The following is a 19724-nucleotide window of genomic DNA, read 5'->3' on the forward strand; positions in this document are numbered from 1 at the left end:
GAGCGTCTAGAGCTGGCGCCAAGTCCCCCCCAACCTTGTAACTGCCCTGTGACTTGATGTGGTTCCTGGCAGGAGCCGCTCTGAGCTGAGCAAGGTCTAACCCAGTGCTGCACTTCAGGCACCAGGAGGGTGTGAGTGATGGCAGAGCTCATCCAAGGGAAGACACAAGGGGCTCAAAAGGCCTCTGGCTGGTGGTGTTTAAAAAAACAGGTTTAATATTAGTCATGAGGCAGGACAGGACAGTCAGAAGCAGCTTCCCCAAGACTCAGCACTCCCCCCAGTCCAGGTCCAGTGCGTTGCCCACCGAGCTCCCCAGCCAGAGGTGCAGGGAGGCCCACCCTCAGTCCAGCTTCTCCAGCACAGAGGGCACGTACACCAGGCTGAGCTCGCTGCCAAAGTTGCAGACAATGGCAGCGTTGTCCAGCACCAGGATCTGGCGGGCCGGCTGGGCCTCGCTGTTCTTGCCCAGGTAGACTGTCTGTAACAGGTCCCCGTAGTTCAGGTCCCAAAAGGAAACACAGCCCTGGCCGCCGGTCACCAGCAGGTTGTCTGAGATGACACCCAAGCTTGCGCCACAGCCCAGGTCCTGGAGACAAGGACAGGACAGGCTTGAGGTGTGGAGCCCTTCCCGACAACCCGAGGCCCCGTGGCCCCCACACCTACCTGCTGGATGGAGTAGAGCTTGATGCCCGTGCTGCGGTCCCAGATGCTGATGAGGTCGTCCAGGCCACTGCTGATGACGCATGAGGTGGTGCAGGTGAGGGAGGTGACATCCCCACGGTGAGCGAACATGTGGCTGACCCGGCTGCCGGTCAGCACGTCCCACAGGCAGATGGCCCCATCTTGGCCTCCGCTGGCCAGCACCATGGTCTGTGGGAACAGGTGTGGGGACCTGGTCACTGTGGAGCCACCTCGGTCCCCAAGGTGTCCTAGTGCCCGGGTGGGAGGGAGCCTTGGCCTGCCTCTTGGAGGCCCTGGGACCAGCTCCCAGGAGTCAGAAACAAGGCCGTGGTGGCTCTGGCTCCATCCACACCCCACCCACGGCCCTCACCTGGTCGATATACACAGTCGTGATGGCCCCCGAGTGGCCCTGCAGGGTGAAGAGGCAGCACGAATCCTCCAGACGGAACACCTGCGGCAGAGACAGGCCTCAGATGCTGAGCGCTTGGGGTTTTCTTTTAATTAGAGGATAAATGCTTTACAACATGTGCTGGTCTCTGCTGTGTGTTACCAGCTGTGAGTATCCACGTGTCCCTCCTTTCTGTGTCCCCCACACCACCTCCTGTCCACCCCACCCCTCGTGGTCTCCAGAGAGCGTGGGCTGCGCGCCCTGTGTCGCACAGCAGCTTCCCGCCGACTAGCTGTTCCACACACGGCGGTGGATGCCAGTGCCACTCTCGGTTCATCCCCCCTCCTTCCCCGCTGTGTCCACAGTTCCGTTCTCTATGTCTGCGTCTCTATTCCTTCCCTGCAAATAGGTTTAGCAGCACTATTTTTCTGGATTCCACAAATACATGTGATCATGTGATTTTCATTTTCCTCTGACTTCTCTGGGTTTTTCCAAATCACATTTCGGTCAGGAATTCCCTTCCACAGTTCATCCAAGACACCTCCAGCCTCTCTCCGACTGACCCCAGATGCCCCCCAACCCCTGTGCTGGGCCACCCCATGCCTGAGAGATCGTGCCGACACTTACTCTCAGTGTGTGGTCCTGGCTGCCAGTCACGAGGCGCCCGGCAGCTGCCTTCAGGGCTGTGATGGGCTTCTGGTGTGCACAGGGCACGGTGTGGGTCAGGTGGCAAGCCACCCTGTCACTGCTGCTGCAGACGGGGGAGGCGGGGGAACTGCCCCGCCCCGGGGCCCCTGGGGACAACAGGCCAGGTAAGGAGCCTTGGAGAAGACACCTGCAGTGGCCCCCGTGCTCCACCCACTAGGTGAGGCCCCTGGCCTGCCCAGGTCCCTCACCTCGGAACTGCAGGGGGCTGAGGGCAGCGTGGGTCTCCAAAGAGAAGAAATCGAGGGAGCCGTTGAGCCGGGCGGCCACGATCCTGAAAGACAAGGGCAGCTGCCAGGGGGCTTGCCCTCAGAGCCCCTGGCCGCGGGGCTGAGTGCCACGGGCCTCCACAGGCCCGTGCCACCGGCCGGGGAGCAGTGAGGCCACGAGGGACCTCGGCCAAGACGGACGCCCAGGTGCTGGGACCAGCTGCAGAGCAGGAGGGCCCTGCCACTCCAGTGCCACCCTCTGTGCCTCAGATACTTCATGTGTGAAATGGGAACAACCGTGTGCACCTTGGGGAGGCGGGTGGTCATAAAGAGTAAATGAGCTGATGATAGTATAAAGTGGTACCTGGGGAACATCATGAGTAAGACTGGAAATTTAAAAGCCCTGGGGAGGGGATTCCCCTCCACAGCCTGGACCCACAGGAGAGGCTTCAGTGGAGGAGACGAGCTGAGGTGGGGCTGTGAGGAGCCGCAGAAGGCACTGCTGCCCTACGACAGAAAGGCAGCTTCGACACAGGCACTGCCTCCTCTGTTTCCTGTTTCCACAAAGAGATAAGGCTTCCCTCCACCGCCTGGGATTCCCAAGTGCAGGCTGACGGGCCGAGATGGAGGTGTGTGTGCTCTGTGGCCCCAGAGCCGTGAGGCGACTGGGCCTCACAGGTTTTCAGCCCATAAAGCTGAATACAGCAGAGCTGGAGCAGAGGAAGGAGAGGGTGGAGCCAAGGACTCAGAGCTAGGCTCAGGCATGTGGGCTTTCCCTAAAATGTCAAACCACCACCAGTGGGGGAGAATTCCAAGCTCAGCGGAAGCCAGTGAACTGGCCAGGCTGCACGGTAGGATGTCAGCTGAGGCCTGAGCAGAACGCCAGGCCGTGGCGGCAATGACAGCAGCAGCCACCAGAAACTGACAGCTCAGGGCAAGGGGTGGCCCCACTGCAGAAAACAAGGCTCAACGCTAGCTCAGACACTGGGCCACACACGCTCAAGGGCCTGGAAGGAAGAGCCAGCCAGCACGACGGGCAGCTGAGGCGGTCACCAGAGGCACCTGGGTGGGTGAGCCCTGGGTCTATCAGCCCAGAGGTGCGTGGGCCCAGAATGAGTGGCTGTGATCCCCACCCCACCCCACCCCCACCCCCACGGAGGCAACGGTGTGATGGTGCCCTGGGAATATCCAGCCAAAAGGCATGGTGAAGAGGGAGCCGAGAAGAGTCTACAGCACCAAAGGGGGAGGCAAGTTTTTACAAGGCAGTAGTTCTAAAGATGCGTTTTTCTGGAACTGAAAACCCAGAAGGGTCAGTACTGACAGGCTACCTAGACAGGTCTGACCTCAAAAGGTGAGAGGAAGACTGCACTCTGCACTGTCAGTGGTGAAGGGCCCTCTTTCACTCCCCACCTTTACCCTCTTGAGTTGTCACCTCCCATCAAGGCAGACTTCCTGCAGCTCCCAGGTGTGGGTCCTGTCACACCAGGGAAGGGGAAGCAGGGCTCGACCTCAGTGTGTGTGGAGCTGGCCGTCTAGGGGTGAGGCAGGCGTCCTAGCACTCCCACCTTTTGTCTAGGAAAACGAGGGCCGTGATGCCTGACGACACTTCCTCACTGCTGCAGCGCAGGGTGCCCTCGATGGCGTCCCACACCTGGGGGCCCAGAGGCTGTGAGCACCTGTAATTGGGAACACCCACGACCCCCCTGCCTCCCTCCAGCTCCCGCTGCCCACCTCCAGCCGGCCACTGCTCCGCCCCACCACGATGAGGCTGCCCTGCAACTCCAGACTCCAGATGGAGCCTTCTGCGCTGGGGGCCCAGGCGAAGGACGGGTAGCTCTTCTCGGAAGGAAAGCCAGCCTCGTCCTCAGGAGCCGGGGCGAACGTAGGCCCGGGAGAGGGTGGGCGCAGGGCTGGCGTGTGCACGGGAGCCATGCTCCCCTCCTGGTACACGCGCTGCACCAGGCGGCTGAAGTCGTAGCCTGAGGAATCTTGAGCGCGGCGGCCTGCCCGGTACCGGGGCTCGGGCTGAGCCGGCTCGGGGAGCTGTGGCCGCGCGGAGAAGTTGGTGTCAATCAAGCAGGTGAGGTCTGGCTGGTCCCCAAAGAGGGCAGGTGGTGGAGGGCCCCGGGGCCGGTGCCGCAGCGGAGGGCTATCCCCAGGCTCCTCCGGGCCACCCTTCCCGCCGTCTGACAGCCGTTCCCAGGTCTCCTGAGTCTCCAGCCCACTGCCAACACCGCTGTCCCGCCGCTGCCTGCTAAGGGCGGGGAGACTGGGTGAGGGCGGGGCCTGGGTGAGGGTGAGGGAGGGGCCAGGGTAGGGTGGGGTTGGTCAGGGCTGGGGCAGGGCGGGGCTGGGGCAGGGCTAGGGCGGGGCTGGGGCAGGGCCGGGGCGGGGCGGGGCTGGGGCAGGGCGGAGCACCTACCCCGGGTGCGGGATGCGGGTGAGGCAGTCTCCGGTCTGCGCGTCCCATACACACACGTGGCCTGCCAGGCAACAGCTCACCAGCAGCATCCCGTCGCTGGCCAGACACTCGATGTCCTGCGGGAGCGCCGCATGCACATGGGCACTGGCGGGGGCGCGGCTTGGTCCCCCGCGCCCCCGACCCCGCCCACACTCACCATGAGGTGCCCGCGCAGCACCAGGGGCACAATCTCCGTCTCGGGAGGCGCGTAGCCATAGTCATCGCAGGGCAGCTCCCCCCGCCGCCGCCGGCCGGGCCCCGCGCCGGGCTGCCCGTAGTTGCGCGGGCAGAGCACACGGTACAGGCAGAGCAGCAGCAGCACAAGCACGATGCCCGAGGCCAGGCCAAGCGCCGCCACCCTGCATCGGGCAGAGTCTGGTGAGACCTGCCCCGGTTCCCCACCCCGCGGCCGCCCCACCCCCGACCCGTGCGCCTTACTTGTACAGGGTGAGGTCTCTGTGCGCCTGCGCCGTGCCTGGCCCCTTGGGGCCGGCCTCCCAGAGCCCACCCTGCCCGGGCCGGGGCGGGGGCCAGGTGCTCCGGCCGTCCTGAGGGTGCCGACCCTCCAGAGCCTCTCGCGGGTTCAAGCGGAGCGTGACGGGGATGACAGGCAGCAGGCTGACGTACCTGGGCCGGGCAGCGCTCAGCCTCAGCGGAGACACCCGGGCCTGTTGCTGCCCAGGGCCCCCTCTACTCTCTCCATGGGACTCCGCCTGCCCTGCCAAGCTGCAAGAACATCCTCCCAGGACAGTCTTCCCAGCAGTAGGTTCCCCTCCTCCAGCTCTGGCACCCCAACCTTGCTGTGTCACGGACGCCAGCACTCTAGCAATCACTGCCCCCTCTGTCACAAATTCTGGCAGAGTGGGAGGAAGTGAGGTGTGGATCTCATTTTGGCTAAGTAGCTGACAGCAACCTATGACCTCCCGCCCAGGGACTCAGGTTGTGGCTACTGGGAGTACTGCTTCCAACCCCACAACCTGATGGGTGTTTATTCGAAAGAAAATTCAGAATTCAAACCCACGGGTCTCCCTCCTGAGGGAAGGGGTGCTCTGGGGGCAGTGAGCTGACAGGACCAGGTGGGAGGGGGGACCCAGCTCAGCCCACCCACCTCTTGGCCAGTGTGATGTTGTAATAGCTGAAGAGGGTGGGCCAGTGGCGGAAGGACAGTTTCCTCCAGAGCTCCTCGTCCTCGGGCCCCCAGGTGACCTCTGGGGCCGGGCTGTCATGGATGCCCTCGGCTGGACCCCCGGGCTCAGGCGGCTCCCCCGGCAATGTCTGGTTCTCGGGTAACTTGGAGGCGTCCGGCGGGAAGATGGAAAAGGCAGGGTCCGGGTGGCTTGCAGGCAGCACGCCACTGGGCACAGGCAGAGGAGCCAGGGCACCCTCACCCAGCGGGCTCTGCTCTGTTACCTGGGCGGCCAGGTAGGTGCGCAGCCCAGCTGGGTCCGTGTACACAAGGATGCCAATCCAGACCACTGTGCCGGCCTGCAGCAGGGAGTGGGCGCTCAGCAGGACCCCAGGGAGGAAGGGGCAGCCCTCACCCGCTGCACACTCGGCCCTCACACTGCAAAGCGGCAGGACCAGCCTCAGGCCAGGGGGTAGAGAGAGGACACAGGCCACCTGTCCTTCCCTTCTGCCTCAAGTCCTCTATGACTAGGACCAACTGCCCCCATGGACAGACCCAGCTCCCTTTCCAGGCTTGAGTTTGAGACTCCTGGCCGAAACAGAGAGAGGCACCCCGGGTTTGATACAGAACTTTTCCACCCTAACCGCCCCCTCAGCTTGGGCCCCACGGTCAGCATAGCCACAGGGACCAGCTGCCTGACCTGCTCCAGGGATACCACGGGTCTCAGTCCTCAGAGGGCCTCAGCCCCGTTCCCCTCTCACTTCAGCCAACCTTGCTCCTGCTCCCCTCTGCCCAGCCAGCATTTCCTGCTGCCTGCACAGTGAACCCTGACTTGGGGAACCACCTGGTTCCATCCCAGAGCACCCGTCCTGGTCACTCTGGGCAGACTCCTCTCCATGATGACACCAGCTGCTTCTCCAGAGACAGGCTTCTCACCCCAGAAACCACAAGGTCTGGGCAGGAGAGGAGAAGGGGAGGCTTCCCAAAGCCAGGCTTCCAGAGGCCACGAGGGCCTGGGGAGCAACCCCCAAGACAAATGCAAACGGCAAGAGGACTCTGAGTGCGGGCCTGCAGGCGGGGGTGGCAGGTACCATGATGAGGCGCTGTGCCAGGCGGGTTCGGGCCAGGAAGTAGATGACACGCAGCCTCTTGGGGAGACGCAGGTTGCGGAAGGAGGACGGCTGCAGCGTGATGGTGTGGGGCATGGACGGCCGCACAGTCGGCTGCCGCTCAAAGCGCGTTGGCCGCCCCACCGGCTTGGCTGGGGGCAGGCAGGCCTCAGGGGGCAGCCGCTTGTTCAGGTCCGCCAGCTGTTGGGGGTGCAGTGGTCAGGGCCTGGAGCTGCGGTCCCGAAGCTCCCACGTGCGGCTGCGGCCCTGCCCTCTCTTGCCCAGAGACCCCTGAGTACAGCCAGGGCTGAGGAGGAGGTGGGGCAGTGCTCAGCTCACTTCTACCTCCATCCGGCGAATGTCAATGGACAGGACAGTGGTGAAAAACAGCATCTGAAGGAAGAAGTCAGACACCAGGCCCACGACAGCAAAAAGGCAAAACTCCTGGAAAAAAGGAAATGAGAGGACACTGCGACCTCAGGGCCCAGCACTGGAGAACTAGTTCCCTGCCTACTGCGGCCGCAGCCCCATGTGGGAGCCTCCAGACCACGGCCATGGGCCCTGACCACTGCACCCCCAACAGCTGGCACCCTGGATGCTGCAGGGCAGTTTCTTGCCAGGCACAGCGAGGAGGAGAGATGCTGGAACTTGGACATCTGGGAGCCGCCAAGGAGGCTGCAGCAGCAGCTCCCTCCCTCCTCACGAGGGGGCAGCAGAGACCCCTTGTACTGATGCCCCAACCTGGACAGTTCTGAGTGCCAGCAGCCTGCAGTATTCCAAAAGCCCTACCTGAGGGCCCACCCCTTCATGTGCCAGGGACCAACACCTACTGAGAGCCCAGGCCTGGCCTGGTTTGGGGGCTCTCAGAAATTTCTTATTCCTGGCCAATGACTACACTGGACCAATGAAAGGAGAGGAATAGCACAGGGAAGAATTAATTCTACCCAGAAACTGAAAAGGGGAGTCTCTTTTCTCCCCAAGCTCTGTGGATAGACGGAGTTTCTCGGGTTTGGGTTTTCCTCCTCTGCCCTTGTTGAGACCTCTAGTGCATCACTGTGGCTTCTGCTCAAATGTGAGTAAAATGAAGAATGGAGTGCACGGTGGCACGTCAGCCCTCATGTCCCGAGACCATCCATGTCCTGCAGACGCCCTCTGGTGGGGTAGGGTGGGGAGCCTGGGGGCCCTGGGCTCCTTCCCAAGCCTCAGCAGGCCTGCCAGTTGTGGGGAAAGGACAGGAGGCGCTGACTCCTTACTCCCTTCACAAAACTCCCAGAACAGGCAGCAACAGTGGGCTTCCCGCTCACAGCCCCACGGCTCAGCAAGGGCTGGCGGCTCTCCCAGGGTGGGGCCACGTGTCTCGAGGGTTGGGAGTGGGTCAGGGCTCAGGCCTTGTAAGGCAGGGGGGCCTCACCACGTTCTGCCTGAGAGCTGGGAAGCGGGGCCTGACTGGACTGTGCTGTGGGCAGCCAGCTTCCCCTCCTGCCACTCAAGTGAGACGGCAGCAAGCGGCCACAGGCGAGAGGTCATGGGTCTCAGACTGCCAGGCTGGAGCTCGGCTTACTGAGTCCTCCTCCTGGGCCAGTTACACCAGGACCTCTCTGTGCACAGTGACAGCCAGCCTGCCAGCAGAGGGGCCACCTCACAGGAGAGGGCAGCAGCAAGGTGCAGTGTGCCCTGCACAGCTGGGAGGCTCAGTGATGGGCTCCACGCGGCCCAAGCTGCAGACCCGGAGGCCTCACCTGGATGGCAGGCACGAGGGTGAAGTAGCCAATGAGGACGATGCCCAGCTCTGTGGCCATGTTCTTCATGATGGACCAGCTCTCACTGCTCAGGCCTGCAGGGGACAACGGGGCCATAGGGCAACACATAACCTCTGTCCACCGCATGTGGGCCGATGACTGCATGGCCCACAAGCCAGCCGCCCACCAAAGTGCCCCAACCCTAAGGACCCTGCTATGGGCACAGCTCTACAGGGAAGAGGGGCCTGGAGGTCTGGAGGAGAGCTCCGACCATCTGAGGAAGGGAGAAGTTGGGTGCTGACTTGAGCAAACCCAGGAGAGCTACATGCACCCAGACCGGCAAGTCCAGCCTCACACGTGGCAGAGGGCTCGAGGGACAGGAGAGCTGGCTGTGTCCTACCTCAGCCCCTCCCGGGCCCCAGGCTACCACACAGTCGCACATGTAAAGCTCTGAGCGCCTAGTGGGCAGTGGCCGTTTCCCCTGGTCTCCTCGGAACCCCACGTCTAGTGCAGGGCCTGGAGTCTCACACAGGCTCACAAAGCTTTGCTGAGTGAAGGAACAGCCTGCCTCTGGCCCTGTTCCCACAGTCACGGGCTGAGGTGGACGAGGAAGAGGAGATGTGAGAGTTCAGACCTCCAGGCCCAGGCTCTTTCCCCACTTTCCCCAGAACCCAGCTCCTGCCACTAAGGCCACATGGGTCTTTCCTGGCAGTTGTGGAGGCGCCTCTGAGCTGACCGGCTCCAGGGGCCTGGGCCTCATGTGATAGAGTGGGGCAGGAAAAGAGCAGCTGCCAGCCGGACAACGGGCCAAACACATGAGCCCACAGCAGAGGCGGTTTGTGGTCTTACTGACACGTGGACCTGGACAAAACAGGGCCCTGGGCTCCATGGCCACACAGGGCTCACGCTAACAAGTGGGCGTGTTAGTGGAGGCCGGGGCGAGGGAGGCTCCTGGGCTCCCCGTTCCCTCAGCAGGAGGAGGTGCAGCACAACCCCCGCCGCCATGCCCCCGAGTCCCCTCCCATTACCTTGGGCGATGCGCAGCTTCACCTCGAGGTCCACCGGGGTGGAGACGACGGACTTGGTGAGCACCAGCACGTTCTCCAGCCCGATGACCACCACCAGGTAGGGGAAGATCTCCCTGGGGACAGAGTGGGGGCGGGGGGAGGAGGGTGCTGAGGAAGCCCCCAACACACGGCTGCTCCTCAGCAGGCCTGCTCCTGGGGGCCTGCGAGGTCTGGCCCACAGTGGGGGCTGCCAAGCAACTCCCACATCACAGGCCTGGAACCCCACCCTCCAGGAGGCCTCTGTCTACATGGCTTGCAGCTTTCAAGCCGGCTTCCAAGTCGTGCCGAGGAGCCAGCCACCATCCTGCTCTCCATCTGTCTAGTACCATGGGCAGAGGCCCCCACTGCCCAGCTGCCAGAGCACAGCTCCCCAGCCCTTCCCACACCACACCATCAGCCAGAGGAGCCCCCACCGCAGCACGCCGGGCCAGGCCAGGCCATCAGGACTAAACGGAAGGGGATGAGGCCAGCCTGAAGCCCTACTCGCCTCTGAAGAGAAGCTACGTGTGGAGAAGGGTGATCGTTTCTAGAGAAAACTCCCCTAGCGCTCTCAGACCCCAGGCTCCTGCTCCCTGACTAGGGAGTACCAGGCTCTGGGGGGCGAGGGGAGGGGCTCTGAGGAGGCAGAGCAGACAGCTATTGTGGAGGGGTGATTAGCACCATCAGGTCTAGGAAAGGAAACGAGTGTTCTACAAACAAGGGAAGGAAGAGGAAACACACGATCGCTGTTCCTGGGAGCAGCCTGACAAACCAAGGCAGGGCACAGGCCAGTTGGCCATGATCACTAACAGGCCGGCGGGGTCCAGGGCAGGACCATGTTTCTGAGAGAAACGGAACGGAAGCAAATGACGGGAAGGTGACAAGTCAGAGTGTGCTTACGGCCTGTGTCTTTTAGAAAGCTTACTCCAAAGGGACCCACCAGGCAATTTAAATGTTTTAACAGCGAGCAAGGAAGATACGTACTATCTCTACGTTACACTCATCTATGGCTGCAGCTGTCGAGAAGCAATGTGCACATGTATTTACAATATATAAATACATGGTCGGATGGCATCACTGACTCAATGGACACGAGTTTGAGCAAACTCTGGGAGACAGTGAAGGACAGGGAAACCTGGCATGCTGCAGTCCACGGGGTCAAAAAAGTTAGACACAACTCAGCAACTTAACAAAAACAACTCACACATCTATATACCCTCAGACACACAGACACACACAATACATACACACATATATGCATAAACACATACATACACACATATAAATACTTACCCCCATATACACACATGGAAATACACACATGAATATACACATACATACACACGCCTATGGATGTATTACATGTAAATATACATATGGTTTGTATATACATATGTATGATCATAAGCCAGGTAACTCAAAGAAGAAAAGACACATACCTCTTAAGTGTCAAAATAACCATGTGAAAATATGGGTAACAGCAAGTGTCCAGCACAGGGCAGGCCAAGCACCCAGAGGTGCACGATGCTCCGGCCTGCAGGCCCACCCTGCCACCCAGGGGAGCCTGCTGGGACCTACCCGCCATTGAGGGTGGGTGTCAGGCCGAACAGTGTGCAGAGCCCCACAGACATGAGCAGCGAGCTGAGCACCGTGACCACGGCAGCCAGAGCCAGGCCCCACTTGGACTTGACCATGTCGATCTTGCCTGGAGGGCAAAGAACGCGTCAGGGCAGCCTCTCCCCAGAGCCTGGCTCACCGGGCCCTGTATCCTGAGAGCTGGGAGCGGGCATGCCTGACGGTCGAGGAAGGGAAGGCCCTGGTTTGTGCAGAGAACGTGGACCCTTGCCAGTCTCGGGGCACAGTGTCCTTGGAAACCTTCCCCGGAAGGGACTTTTTGTGAGTAGTGGGAGGAGCCCTGGACCTACCCAAGCCCCTCAGGCCCCGCTAGGGGATGAAGCCCCAGCTTTGGTGACCAGCTGGCACATTCTACATCTCTGCCTGGGCCCCTGAAGAGGCAGGGAAGGAGTGATCTGGAAATGCCCTATTATCTGGGAGAAAGCCCCAGCCTCCATGCTGTGGACCTACGTGTGGAGAAGTAGATGTAGGCAAACAGGATGATGTAGGTGGTCACCAGGGGGATAAGCTCAGCGATGCCAATCTCCTCCTTGAAGTGCACATGGACCAGGCTCTCTGCCCTGAGGCTGCAGTTGGGGCTGGGGTGCAGGAGCATCAGGCGGGCCCGCAGGCTGCCCAGGAACCTGGGTAGGGGGTGGGAGATGGCCTGTCCCTCTCTGTCCGGGGGACAAAGGCAATCCCTGAAGGAAGGTCTGCTGGGGATTCCCTCCTCGCGGGTGTCTAACCTTCCCTTCAGTCTTGAGGGGGTTGGCCCAGCTGTCTCAGAGCGCCACTGAGCACCCCACTCCCAGCCTATCACTGCACTCTGACTGCCACAGACCCAGAACAGCCCATCGGGGGCCCCCTCCCTGCCCTCGCCCCTTGGGGAACTGTCTGCTGCACTCTCCCAAGTCACATGGGGCTCTGCAGTCACCAGCTGGGGACCCCCACCCAAGGCTCCAGAGAGACCATGGAGGCACCAGGACCCTGAGCTTGCCAGGCCTGCCTTTCCCCCCGTTCTTAGCCAGCTGTCAGGTGGCCCCCCTCAAGCATGAGCAGACAGCACCCTGAGGGACATGAACATTTCAGCAGAAGGCCTGAGAACTCCGAGCTCCCAGGGGCACTGTGGACACTCCAAACGGAAAGGCTGCCTGCCATGCCGCAGCCCGGCCTTACTTGGCGTGGTAGTGCTGGAAGACCAGGGTGATGGTGTATGAGACCAGCCGCTTCCTGGTGTACAGGCTCACCCCGCTGTACTTCCCAGGGACGCCGAACAGCAGGTCTGCAGAGGGCAACAGGTGATGACAAAGGAGTGGCAGCTACGTAGAGACACCGAGGACCCCTCTCTACCCCACCCTGAGAAACTCGGGGTAACCGCAGATCTGCTGGAGCAGCCTCTGAAGAGGACGTGGTGACTGACAGGCCCCCAATGGCTCTCGAGGGACTGCCCCGGCACCTTTGAGTGTGGCCGAGGTCTGCAGGGTTTTGGGCTCGTGCTGGTGGATGGTCCTGATGATGTCGGGGTCTGCGTGGAAGCGGTCCCTATCATTCTGCCAGAAGTTCCCCGGGGACAGCAGCAGGCATCCATGCTCGGGCAGAAGGTTGTGGAGCTTCCTGAGGCCTGGCAGCAGGTCAGTCACCTGCAGGCACACGTCCTCTAGGCTTCTGGTCCCGGAGCTGTGCAGGGGATAGGACGAGGTGCTGCCAAGTCTGCCAGCCCCGCGTGTGAAGCTCCCAGGCACCCGGTGTCTCAAAGGGCCGAGGACAAGGGCGGCCGAGGACAAGGGCGGCCGAGGACAAGGGCAGCCGGGGAAGTTCTTCCAGGGGCTCAGCCACCACGCTGGGAGGCAGCCTGACCTTCCAAGTGCAGGTGGAGCCCCAAAGCCCAGCCCCTCCGAGGAGAGGCATGCTCGAGAGTGAACAAAGCTCCCTCACTAGAACCCCTGCAGTTCGGCAGGCAGAGGAGGCAGGGTGAAAACCAGGGGCTGTGTGTGGTCCAAGCCCTCAGCTAACCTCAACGAGCACTGAGGCAGCCTGCAGGGCAGCACGCCCCAGAGAAGCACTGTTGGGCTGGGACTCCTGGAGGGGACCTCTGGGCACAGCTGGCTTCTCGTCAGCTTGGCCACCATCACACTTGCATCTCACAAGCCCTGGGCAGTGAGCCCTCAGGGCCACCAGTCAACTGGGTCTCGGAGAGCCTGTCCCAGGGTCAGCCCAGTGGACCTGTCTGTGTGAGGCCTGGGGACGAAGCTCAGGGCTCTCCCTGGGCTATGGGCACAGGTCTGAGGGGGAACACAGCTGCAGTGGACCCACTGCGTGCTGAGAAAGGTGAAGAGAGCTGACCCACCCTCTTAGTCTCGCAGAGCTGGCCAGCCCGGTGGATTTATGTTGAGGGCCGCGCCCCACCTTAGGTGCGGAGCTGGGTCAGGGAGGCTGGGCCCCGGCATGGATACCTGTCTTTCAGCACGTGGTTCCGAATCTCCTCCACCAGCTGGAATGCCCTCGAGAGAGGTGAGCGGAACACATCTACTGCTAGGAGGTTCTTGTGCCAGGGAGACACGGAAGACTTCACAAATATCTGCTGGATATAAGCCACCGGGGGACCCACGTACTGCGGAAGAGATGGGGGATGGTAGAAAGGTCAGTATTCGTGCTGGGAAAATCCCGTGGACAGAGAAGCCAGGTGGGCTATACAGTCCATGGGGCTGCAAAGAGTTGGACACTACTGAGTGACTAAACCACCACCAGAAAGGTAGCTCAGCACAAGAGGGAGAAACACGGCCGGTCCTGGGTAAGGACTGACTGAGCACCTAGTATGGGCAAAGCCATGCAGCCCTTCAAACACGAAGACGCCCAGGGACTTCCACGGCAGCCCAGTGGTTAAGACTCTGAGCTTCCACAGCCGGGGACTCGGGCTGGATCCCTGGTCAGGAAATGGATCCCACATGCCATGAGTAAAGATCCTGCATATCCATAAAGATGGAAGATCCCGCGTGCCACAATTCAGACCTGGTGCAGCAAAGTAAGTATTAAAAACAAAAAAAGACTCTGTTCTTCCACTGCAAGGGGTATGAGTTCCACCCCGGTCAGGGAACTAAGATCCCACATGCTGCATGGTGTGACCAAAAAAATTTTTTTTTTTACAATGAAGACATTCACAAGGGCCTTCTCACCACCGAATAAACCACCTTCCTACATATTTCTCAACAGAATAGCGACCACAGGTCATTAACTGAGTCTGGCACCTGTTTTACTAAATAAAGTTTTCCTGGAACAGAGCCACGGCCGCCCCATTCCACACTGTTCTGCTTTCACACCACGAGAGGTGAGAGTTCACAACAGGCGGAGTGACTCTCAAAGCCTGCCCAAGACCTGTATTACCTAGCCCTTGACGCCAAACGCCCGAGGACCTGCCAAGAGGCCACAAGCTCCCCAAGGGTAGAACCTATTGTGCTGACCCTGGTTTTGCCACTTGCAGGTCAGTGGATTTTGAGCTCAGCAGATCCAGTTTTAAATCTCTGCTCTCCAAAGTGTGTGGCTTTGGAAATAACTTTGATGTCTCTGGATTTCAGTTTCCTCAGTGTGACATGGGGATAATGACATTCACACTGCAGCATCACTAGGACACATGTACACACACACACACACACACACACACACACACAGTGCACACAGAGACTAAGTGTCCATGGACGTGTAGGCAAGCACAGGTGTGGCTTGCACAGGTGTCCTCTCACTGGCTGGCACGACTCTCCTATGAGAAGCAAAGTGACTCCAGGTCTCAGGACTTGAGCAGGATGGTGTGAGGATTCATACCCAGATCTCACTGAAACACCACACTTCCCTCACTAGAACCTGCCATTATATCCTTAAAGGCACTTAAGTGACAAAGTGACACACACGTAACAGGAAAGGAATGACTCTCGGTGGATGTGTCGAGGAGCAGCCCCAAAACAAGGCTGGACTGGCTGCGGCAGGGTTATGGCCGGGAGGAGCTGCGTGGGGGCCACAAGGTGGGGAGGGGTAGTGGCGGGGGGCGAGCGGGGTGGTGAGGCGGTGGGGAGGGGTGGTGGGGGCGCGGGAGGGGTGGTGGGGGCGGGAGGGGTGGGGGTGGGCGAGAGGGGTGGGGGGGGCGAGAGGGGTGGTGAGGCGGTGGGGAGGGGTAGTGGGGGGCCCGGGAGGGGTGGGGGTGGGCGAGAGGGGTGGGGGGGGCGAGAGGGGTGGTGAGGCGGTGGGGAGGGGTAGTGGGGGGCCGGGAGGGGTGGGGGTGGGCGAGAGGGGTGGGGGGGGTGAGAGGGGTGGTGAGGCGGTGGGGAGGGGTAGTGGGGGGCCGGGAGGGGTGGGGGTGGGCGAGAGGGGTGGGGGGGGCGAGAGGGGTGGTGAGGCGGTGGGGAGGGGTAGTGGGGGGCCGGGAGGGGTGGGGGTGGGCGAGAGGGGTGGGGGGGGCGAGAGGGGTGGTGAGGCGGTGGGGAGGGGTAGTGGGGGGCCGGGAGGGGTGGGGGTGGGCGAGAGGGGTGGGGGGGGCGAGAGGGGTGGTGAGGCGGTGGGGAGGGGTAGTGGGGGAGCGGGAGGGGTGGGGGGGGCGAGAGGGGTGGTGGGGGGCGAGAGGAGTGGTGAGGCGGTGGGGAGGGGTAGTGGGGGAGCGGGAGGGGTGGGGGGAGCGGGAGGGGGGCGGGAGAGGTGGTGAGGCGGTGGGGAGGGGTAGTGGGGGAGCGGGAGGGGTGGGGGAGCGGGAGGGGTGGGGGGAGCGGGAGGGGGGCGGGAGGGTTGGTGAGGCGGTGGGGAGGGGTAGTGGGGGGCGGGAGGGGTAGAGGTGGGGCGGGAGGGGTAGTGGGGGGTGGCGGGAGGGGTGGTCCGGTGGTGGGAGGCAGGAGGGGAAGGAGCAGCCCAGACAGCACAGAGGCGTCCTGATGGGAGTCACAGAAATCACAGAGCAGGGAGGGAGCTGGGATGACGCCTGACTGAACTGTCTGGATTTTAACCAGGTGACGAAGAAAAGCCCCGACTATCTCGGAGGGAAGGGCGACCTTACAAAGCAGTGCTCCAGGGAACACTAAAGTTAGGCCATCATCCACCCGGGACAGGGAAGGCCAGCCTGCAGCCCTGGGGTGCTGTGACGTGCCGGCTGGAGGAAGCCAGGCCTGGTTGGGGATGGGGGGACGTCCCGACACCTGTGCGGCCGTCAGGAATTCTGAAGGGCAGGTGTGAGCAGAGGACGCCATCCACCAGCAATGACGCTGTGCTCCAGCATGAGCACGGGCCAAGATACTGATCACACAAAGCACCCCAGGCACCACCTGAGCCTCGGTGAAGTGTGCACTTCTGACAGGCGCTGGGGACAGAAGCCTCACCCGCTTAGCCTTCTGCACGGACCAGGCCCAGCAGACGATGCCAGGAGGTGCAGACAGACCTGCACAGAACGGACGCCACCGGAGCTCCTCGGCTCGACACGGCTCAGCTCCACAGGAGGGCGACACTGGGGTGAGCACCCTCCAGCATCTCCGCGAAGGACACAGCGTGGCACCCAGGGACAGCTGGCCCTGTAGCGCCGCTAGACTCTGTTCCCAGTGGGCACAAGGCTGTGACCGCAGAGACCACCTCCTCCACCCCCCACCCCGAGGCCCAACTGAAGCTTCAGTTTCCAAGCAGGACTGCTCCCTGGCCCTCCAGTCCAAATCCAGCCCCCGCCAGGCCTCCATTTCAGCAAAGCAACGAAGAACGTACTTCAGAACCAGAGCTCTCGATCACGGCTCTTGGGACGGCCCCAGGAGTTCTGTGAGTACCACATTTCTTCTCAGATTTCTTCTCCGAAGTGTATCTACTATCATCACCTCATCATTGTTAGGGGAGAGGATCCACGGCTTTCAGACTGCACAGAATCTGAACCCCCTCGGCCCTGCATGCCTCTCTCTCCTTTGACCTTCCATCCGCTCTGGTAAACCGCCTGGCTCATCTGCTTTCACTCCTCAGCAGGTGAGGCTCACCAGGCAAAACCACAGAGAGGACAGCCCACGCTCAGCCGTGCGCTTTGTCTGGCTGGCCCTCCGTCTGCAGGCCGGCCCTCACTCGCCCTCCTGACTTCCAGCTGAACTCCCCAAGCGGCTATCCCACATCCGCCCAGCTCTTTCAGGATGTTGGGTCAGTCCAGCATGTCTGTATCAAACTCATCGTCCAGTGTATGTGCCCTCAACTCCCCTCTTCCAGGCATCCAAACTCTTTTATGGCGGTTTATCTAACAGGCAGGAGCCTAACTCCTGTCATTCATTCACTGTCCCACTCACTGTCTCGGTTGGGGTTCCCCCAGCAGCAAACCCTGGACACACGGTGTCCTCAGGAGGTGGTGGGAACACGGGGAAGGGAGCAGGGACGGGGCAGGGCAAGGAAGGCCGCCACCACGGGTGGGCTGCTGAGCAAGTGACCCTTGTGGACGATGGTTTAGCTGAGTTACCCCACATAAAGGATGACGGCTGAGGTTACTCACGAAGTCCTCCTACAGTTACAGATTAAGGGCAGCTCCTAGGGGATGTGGATTCTCCGGCACCTCAGGCCTTCCGTGCCAGAGGTCTCTGACAAATGAGATGCGGATGCTGGTGGCTGGCAGGCACAACCATGGGAGCAGAAGAGGTGGGCAGGACCTACCGCTCACTGCTGGGCCTCCCCATAATCCCTGCTTGAAACTCAAGACACAGACATGGAAGCCTACGACATGGAAACAGACGACACAAGGTATCCTAAGTGGGTGATGGAGAGCGCCTAAGGGCCAGTGGACTCCAGGTGCCTCTGGGAACAAAAGGAGGGACCCTCACAGATGGGGGCTTCTAATGTAGCCCCCAATAAGCCCCACTTCCTCATGCTCATGCCGAACAGTAATTCCCCTGGAGAGTGGGCTGGACCTGGTGACTTGCTTCTGAGAATACAGCAAAATGATGAGCTCTTTATTTCTGAGATTGGGCTACGAAAGACTATTACTCTTAAGGCCATTATGCTAAGTGAAATAAACCAAGCACAAAAAGGCAAACACCACATGATTCCACTGATATGAGGTGCCTAAAGGAGTCAAATTCAGAATGTCAGAAAGCAGAACGATGGTTATCAGGGGTTGGAGAAGGGGGAATATAGTTATTGTTTAACTGGTGCAGAGTGTCTGTTTTGAGATGAAGCATTATAGAGAAGAATAGTGGTAACGGTTGTACAATGTGAATGCATTTAAAGCCACTGGACTGTACACTTAGATATAGTTAAGAGAGGGGATTCCCTGGTGGCCCAGTGGTTAGGGCTTGGTGTCTCTGCTGCCACGATCTGTCTTAAACGGAAGGAAAACATCCTGACTCTCCCACGGCCCCGTCCTCACAGCCACCACTCTGCTGGCATCAGCCGCACTGTGACACGCTCCAAAAAGGTCCACAAGGCACGGAACTGAGGGGGTTTCCAGCCAGCACACAGTGAGGGACCAGGGGCCGCAGCCCCAGCCTGCAGGGGGCGTGCTTCCCTCACTGTCTGACATGGATGCAGGCTCTGAGACAACAGCAGCCTTCATAGCGTGACTAAGAGACCCTGAGCTAAAGGACCCAGATAAGAAAATCAGTCTCAGAGAGATGACAAGAGTATGCCCAAGGCCACACAGCAGCAGAGGCAGGATTCAAGCCTGGGGCTGCCCAATTCCCAGCCTGTGAGTCCTACATGCCGGGGTGGTTCTGAACCATGTGGGTCCCATGGAGAACAGGGCACAGAAGCAAAGGCCCAGCACAGTAGTGCTGGAGGGGAGCTGAGGTCCTAGGGCCTGCAGGGTCTCAGTTGCCACTGTCTCAGCATGAGATCCCTGACCTGGGCTCCTCGGAAACCTCACATTCAGGCTTAGGATGCCACCACCCACGCTGCAGGGCTGGCCTGGAAGCCCAGGCACCCAGGCGGACCGGCAGGCAGGGTCTGGCATGAGGGTCAGGTTTCCATGATGAGTCAGTCTAGCAGGGCCAAGCCAGAGCAGGACATCTCAGGCTTGCTGTTGCTTTAAACACAATCCCTGGGCCTCCCTGGTGGTCCAGTGGTAAAGAATCTGCCCGTCGATGGACACAGGTTTGATCCCTGGTCTGAGAAGATCCCATGTGTGGTGGAGCAGTTAAGCCTGTGGACCATGTCTGTCTAGCCTGTGCTCTATAGCCCGGGAGCCCTAGGGTGCTGAAACCTGCGCACCCTAGCATCGCAACAAGAGAGGCCACTGCAATGACAGGCCCGCGCACGGCAACTGGAGAAAAGCCAGCGCAGCAACAAAGACACAACGCAGCCAAAAATAAAGAAAATTAAAGCAAAAAAAGCTTGTTTAAACACACACACACACACACACACACACACACACACAATCTGTCCTTCACTTTCAGGGAAAGCATCCTAGAGCTCCAGGCCCGTTGCCTTTGCGCTGACATACCCAGGAGCCCCTGACAGCACTCCCACTGCTCAGCTCCTGGAGGACAGGGCTCCTGCTCCTTGCTCCCCAGCCCTGGACAGGCGGGGAATGGCTGTGGGGGGCGGCGCAGGGGCCATGCTGGGGTTCACATTCTAGCTCCTCCCCCAGCTGCGTGCCTCGGACAAGGGTCTCTACACTCTCCAAGCCTCAGTCCCAGGCTTACTGGGGGAAACGGGGACAGACCC

General features: G+C 60.8%; 1 protein-coding gene across 5 annotated transcripts in view; it reads right to left on the reverse strand.

The window, feature by feature from the left end:
• Nucleotides 1-199: 199 nt before the first annotated feature.
• The window catches only part of SCAP (SREBF chaperone), a 96908-nt gene continuing 77383 nt past the window's right edge, over nt 200-19724 (reverse strand). Inside the window, exons 4-23 of one of the 5 annotated variants that reach the window (XM_052657722.1) lie at nt 13532-13689; nt 12535-12755; nt 12255-12360; nt 11550-11722; nt 11043-11169; nt 9447-9559; nt 8419-8513; nt 7025-7123; nt 6662-6880; nt 5553-5929; nt 4883-5071; nt 4602-4803; nt 4406-4521; nt 3715-4234; nt 3549-3634; nt 1966-2048; nt 1697-1863; nt 1052-1132; nt 664-870; nt 200-586 (exon numbers count right to left, since the gene is read on the reverse strand). In XM_052657722.1, the coding sequence (XP_052513682.1) occupies nt 341-586; nt 664-870; nt 1052-1132; nt 1697-1863; nt 1966-2048; nt 3549-3634; nt 3715-4234; nt 4406-4521; nt 4602-4803; nt 4883-5071; nt 5553-5929; nt 6662-6880; nt 7025-7123; nt 8419-8513; nt 9447-9559; nt 11043-11169; nt 11550-11722; nt 12255-12360; nt 12535-12755; nt 13532-13689 (3585 nt within the window). In that variant the 3' untranslated portion in view covers nt 200-340. Of the gene's footprint in view, nt 587-663; nt 871-1051; nt 1133-1696; nt 1864-1965; nt 2049-3548; nt 3635-3714; nt 4238-4405; nt 4522-4601; nt 4804-4882; nt 5171-5552; nt 5930-6661; nt 6881-7024; nt 7124-8418; nt 8514-9446; nt 9560-11042; nt 11170-11549; nt 11723-12254; nt 12361-12534; nt 12756-13531; nt 13690-19724 lie in introns of those variants that run through there. The other 4 variants (XM_052657655.1, XM_052657576.1, XM_052657491.1 and 1 more) reach the window with 4 other exon arrangements.

This window comes from Budorcas taxicolor, chromosome 1, assembly GCF_023091745.1.
Source record: "Budorcas taxicolor isolate Tak-1 chromosome 1, Takin1.1, whole genome shotgun sequence".
In the NCBI taxonomy this organism is placed as follows: Eukaryota; Metazoa; Chordata; class Mammalia; order Artiodactyla; family Bovidae; genus Budorcas; species Budorcas taxicolor.